Raw genomic sequence first — 6,000 nt, 5'->3', positions numbered from 1 at the left:
AGACAAAGTATATGTGAACTGCTGTATAGAAAGTGAATTTGCTCTGTAAATCTTCACCCAAATCACAATTAAAAAAAAAAAAAAAAAACACCCCAAACTCACTGCCATTGAGTTGATTCTGACTCATAGCGACTCCCTTTGGGTTTCAAGGCAGTAAATCTTTATGGAAGTAGTTAGCCCAGTTTTCCATCTGAGGAGTGGCCGGTGGATTTGAACCGCCAACCTTCTGGTTAGCAGTCAAATGCCTTAGGCACTATATCACCAGAGCTCCTCGCATGACTCATACCAAACCAAAACTCACTGCCATCGAGTTGATTCAACTCACAGTGACCCTCCTTGGGTTTCTGAGGCAGTATCTCTACAATCAGAAAGAAGTTCCACCTCAGACTGTGATGTGAATGACTGACATTGTCAGTTGTTGGTGTTTACCATTCTCCTTCATAATTCCTTCTTTTCTCTCTTCCTCCTTCACTCCCTCCACTCCTCGCCTTTCCTTTATTTTCTTCTTTTCCTGAGAGTCAGATTAGCATAGTTGGCTCTCTAGTCACACCTGCCTTCAGACCCCAGCTATGGTGCTTACTGGTAGGGTAACCATGGATACAGTGAACTCTCAAAGTCCTGCTTTCCATGTCTCTAAAATGAGAGAAAATGATGCCTCCTTTCTAGGACTTCGTGAAGACTAAATGAGGTGATGTGTATGAAGTGTTAGCACCGTAGCTCAGTAAATGTAGTTCCTTCTGCTTCCTCTTCTCTCTCCTGACTTCCTTACTGGTTGCCATCAGCCACATTTCTGAGGCTTTTGTTTTATTTCCCTCTCACTTTTCTCTCCCACTCCTATAGTGGCACTGGGAGGCATGTTTGGTTTCTATGGTGGTGCTCATGGTTGAAAAAGCTGCTGAGTCTCACAATCAAGTAATTGAGATTCAAATACATCTGCACGTATGTACATGGTGCCCATGTATATCTGGTTGCCCATGCTGAGTGAGAGTTTATTTCCTAGTATTGAGAAAGAAATATGTCCTTGCTTTCCAGTAGACAAACAAAAGCTGATAGCTGTTTGGATGGTGAACTCTCCCTGGAGTATCTGTTAAGAGTTCAGATTAGCCTCATAAAAAGGAATATTAGGTACTGGATTTTCCTAAAAGTAGTTGGCTTACCTGTCAACATGACCAGGTCTTTCTCTGAAGGCTTCCTCAACCTGACAAATGTCACTTAACCAAAGGGAAAGGCTTGGGAGAAGGCAGGAGAAAGATGAGCAAGAAATAATTCTGTTCCTAAGATCAGTCAAGATGCTTACTTAATGGATAAGAACAGCTGTCGAAAGAACAATAACAAAGGAACATTCCTTGGACATGGAACACCTTGAACATCTTTAAGGTTAAGTGTCCAGGTCATGGTTTGATAGTCTATTGATTTTATCATCTTTATATTAAATGCTATGTTTATAGAGGTATGAATTTTAATTTACATTATCATATCAAACCAAAACCTCCAAACTTACTGCTGTTGAGTGGGATCTGACTCTTAGTGACCCCTCCTTGGGTTTTCAAGGCAGTATCACCACGGAAGTAGATTGCCCAACTTTCCTTCTGAGGAGTGGCTGGTGGGTTTGAGCTGCCAGCCTTCTGGTTAGCAGTCAAGTGCCTTAGGCACTATGCTACCAGAGCTCTTTATGTTATCATATACATATAAATATAACATTCATATCAATATATATATTTATAATTACATATATCTCACGTTCTGGCAATTTGAAATTTTACTTTACACATTTGGTTTAAAATTCTGTAATGTTTTAATTTCTGCACCAGAGGGCACTCTTCACAAGCATTTAATTTAGCAATTATTCATTGAGCCAATTCCGACTGGAGAGACCCTATAAGACAGAATAGAACTGACCCATAGTGTTTCCAAGGCTATAATCTCTACGGAGGTAGACTGCCACATCTTTCTCCCACAGAGCGGCTGGTGGGTTTGAAATGCTGACCTTTCCATTAGCAGCGGAATGCTTAACCACTGCCCCACCACGGCTCCTTAACTTTGCAAATGAGTGTGGGCAGTGAGGGAAGTCATCCCCAGCTAGAATTCTTTATCATAAGTATCACTGTACAGGGAGCTCTGGTAGCATAGTGGCTAAGACACTTGCCTGCTAACCAGACGGCTGGCGGTTCAAACCCACCAGCCACTCCTTGGAAGGAAGGTTGGGCAATCCTACTTCCGTAGTGGTACTGCCTCGGAAACCCAAGGAGGGGTCGCTATGAGTCGGGGCCCACTTGACGGCACATAACAACAACAACAAACATCACTGTATAATAAAACTACTATAAAGATTAGTTTTGTAATAAAACACAAAGATTAGTGACTTAATTTCACTAATCTTTTGTGAATATAACTTGATTGCCGTCATAGTTTCTTTTTTTCCCTTTCCCATTCCAGGGCAGGACTGCATTTAAAGAAAAAAGTCACTTTGACCAAGAAAGTATTATTATTCTCCCTTCAGAAATGACTATAGCTAGAACCATATAAAGCAGAGATCCTTTTTAGTCTCATTCCCCCCCCCCATTTTTAATTAAATAAGCAATACTCACATAATTCAAAATATTCAAAAATTGTTCCAAGATACTCAACAATGATGCAAATTCCATGTCTATTTTTTTTTTCTAGAAATATTCTAGGCATATATAAGCAAACTAATGACCTCTTTTTCATCCTTTTTAATACAAACTCTATCTATTCACACCGATTGTTGCCTTTTTATTTCCTTAACTGATATATTCTGGAGACTATTCTCTATCAGGTAAGACACTTCTCGTTCTTTCTGAGGGCTCCATAGCATTCCATTGTATGGCTCTATCTTACTTCATTTCTTAACCTCCTTTGGTAACCATTTAGCTTGTTTCCAATCTTGGCTATTTTGTATAATTCTGCAGTGACAGAGAAGGCAGAGGTGCTTTTTCAGCCAGTTCTTAAAGATCTGCAAGGACAGAAGCTTTTCTTGATAGCCTCTCCCATCTATAACCATTTAGCCTGCCAGCAATGTCTAATATGTTACATACATCTCCACTGGTGAATTTCCTCAATCTTTCCCCTCTGAGAGCCCACTTTGAGTTTATGTTACCGCCCTTCCTTGGGCCACTTTCTCTCAGAGCTACTGCACCCTCTTTCGTTCCTTGCCTCCCAACTTCTTGCGTTGATGCCTGCATTGCAGACTCTCTCATGATGTGTTGTGATTGTCTTCTTTCTATTTCCCTATTACCTCTTTTGATTTGAATTTTCCACCTTCGTCGCTCTTGCAGCCAGTTCTTCACCAAAGCTGGGGTTGCAGGGGACACAGGTTCTTTTTTATTAAAAGAAATAAAGTGTTTTATTTTCTTTTTTCATGCAAAAAGGATAAAGAAGAAGATAAACATCATCCATTACCCCACCACCCAGTTATGCATACTTTGGTGTGTAGATTTCCCATCTTTTTGTTGAATGTGTGAATATAATTACATGTATGTACATGTATGTAATCATTAACGTCTTCTGCATATAACAATGACCCTACATTTTTACAGTTACACTATATATACTTAGATACACTATATATCTTATAGGCATTTTATGTTGTCATTAAAGTTTTTAATGACACCATTTTTAGTGGTTTGCTTATTTACTTATATGAACCAGAAATTTTTTTCTTTTTTTTGTTTTAATGTTTTTCAGTTGCCTTTCCTTTTTTGCTGGTATTATAAATAAAACTACTATGAACATATTTGGGGATATATATTCTTGATCAAGTCAGGCCTCTGCCTGATTATAGGTATCCCATCTGACCATTATTCCCTGTCTTCTTTTTGGGGCTATTTTCCCCAGACTTCTATTACTCTCCAGGCTTCAATAATAGATTTCTTTTATGAGTTAAAGAAGGCTGCTGAGAAAATGGACTAATGTTTTGTGTTCAGACTAGATCAGGCTAAAGGTTTGGGAATTGACTAACTTTTACTGTGTGTGTATTACGTGCTGCTAGCTTTATATGTCTTCTCTTATTTCATTCTCACAATGAGCTCATGTGATGTAATTTCATATTTTTATTTTACAGATGACGAAACTGACCTTCAGAAAAGCCAGTAAATAACAGAGCCAGCATTTGAACACAGGTACACCTAACTAAAACCCACATCCACTAGGGTAATATTTCAGTAATTAATTTGAACTTTAGTTTGTTTGAGGTCAAAGCAAGTAGTGTTCTGGTAAACCAGTTTGGGGGTAGGGGGAAACTAAAAACTTGATTTGTTGTGTTTGCCGATTGCCATGGTGCAAAAATTCCCACTATGGCTGATTTCAAGATGCCCATGGTTTTACAAACCACTTACAAAATTCCTAAATATTTAGCAATTAACACAAGCTGACACAAGGGTTCGATCATATCACTGGGCCGAAGGTTTCAAAAGTCTGCCTTATTTACCCAGTGACAGGCTCCTTTTGCACTCTGAACTCTGATTGGTTAAGCAACCAAAAAATGATTCCTCATTTCTAAGTGAAGCAACAGTATACATCTCTACAAAGCTCTTTTAAAAATCATATGTTTGTGACATCTTTAAAGTTCTCACGTGTTCAGTTACAGTTAGTAAACATATATCCCCCTTCTTGAGATTCTCTTTCACATGTTCATGGCTTTCCATGTTTACAACTCACTCTGGGATTCCAGTCTTTCCACAGCGCAGGCATTGTAAGATCAAAAGGCAGGCTAGTGATAAATTGTTCGGATGTGGTCAAAGATAAAAAGATAATTCACCATGCTTGTGCTTTATGGATTAGACTATCAGAATATTAAATTAAAGCCTGAAACAAATATGGTTGTTATCATTGATGGAAATAGTAGGTGGGTGAGCAGAATGTGCAGGAGTTACATCTGGAATTTCCAGTACTATGAGAGGGAAAACCACTGAAGAAACCCAAATGATTTAATAGTAGAAAAGTAAACCATCTTGATTCCTAACAAAGGTTATTGGAAACCAACTGAAGCCACCATTTTCTGCATCTGATATTTCCACCAGTGGTGGCTTTGTGGGAAGTCTGAGTCACTGCTGAAGCCACTAGCTGCCTGCTTAATATTGGTTCTATTTCTGTCATTTAGGAAGAGTGAACAAAGTATTCTTCACGATATATTAACGACTGGACAAGAAGAACTCTGTATGCAATGACATTTTGGTATTGGGGAGACAGAGAGTTGAGCATCCATCTTTGCTGATTAATTATTCTTGGCTGGTGAGTTTGCCAGGCATGATCCAAAGTGTGGAGAAATCTCTGTCCTTGGTCTAGGGTAGGAGCTATTCCCATTCTGCTGGTAGTTGCTGGAGAATGATGGCCTTCTTGTCATTGTCATTCTAATCCTGGTTAGGCACCTTATTAAAAGAGTTCAGTGAACACTTTTATGGGTTCTTGTTTCAAAGGTATCTTCCCAGCGCATGCTGGCACACTCATGGGGTAGGCCATAGTTTTTGAATACAAACATGATCTTGCTGTTTCCACTGGGGAGCACTGTAGGTGAAGGAATGGACTGAAGTTCATTTCCCCCCTTACCTTTCATAACTGAATCTGTGTTTTAAAAAAAGGGGGAAAAAAAGCAAACAACTTTGCTGGTACCACTGAGGCAGCTACATTCTCTCAGAATCACTGTGTAATTTGTCTGGACCAGGGCTCTGAACTGGTTATTGTGGTTTGACAAGATATAGATATAACAGACACCTGGGGATCTATAAGACTCACCTGAGGATCTTGTTAAAATGTAAATTCTGATTCAGTGTATCTGGAGTGGAAATGTAAATTCTCAGCTGGGGGTTGAACCGGAATGAACCTGTTCAAAGTTCTCATCTGAGCTTCCTCTAAATTCACCCAGGATGACTGCAATCTGCTTCTCATCATCATAAAGTTGTGGCTAATTAGTGCTTGGGAAGCTCTGGTGGCATAGTGATTAAGGCACTTGACTGTTAACCAGAAGGCTGGAGTTTCAAATCC

At 39.4% G+C, this 6,000-nt stretch overlaps 1 protein-coding gene across 1 annotated transcript in view; it reads right to left on the bottom strand.

Annotated features, from left to right (window-relative positions):
• PCSK5 (proprotein convertase subtilisin/kexin type 5) overlaps positions 1–6,000 on the bottom strand; it is a 600,269-nt gene that overhangs the window by 65,077 nt on the left and 529,192 nt on the right. The window contains exon 28 of the mRNA XM_042780610.1: positions 3,257–3,337. Within this exon, the coding sequence (XP_042636544.1) occupies positions 3,257–3,337 (81 nt within the window). The remainder of the gene's footprint in view (positions 1–3,256; positions 3,338–6,000) is intronic.

This window comes from Orycteropus afer, unplaced genomic scaffold (genome assembly GCF_000298275.1).
Source record: "Orycteropus afer afer isolate SDZICR_OR568_19922 unplaced genomic scaffold, OryAfe1.0 scaffold00005, whole genome shotgun sequence".
Taxonomy (NCBI): domain Eukaryota; kingdom Metazoa; phylum Chordata; class Mammalia; order Tubulidentata; family Orycteropodidae; genus Orycteropus; species Orycteropus afer.
Note: the sequence above shows the minus strand (reverse complement) of the source record. Positions and strands in the feature narration are given on the sequence as shown.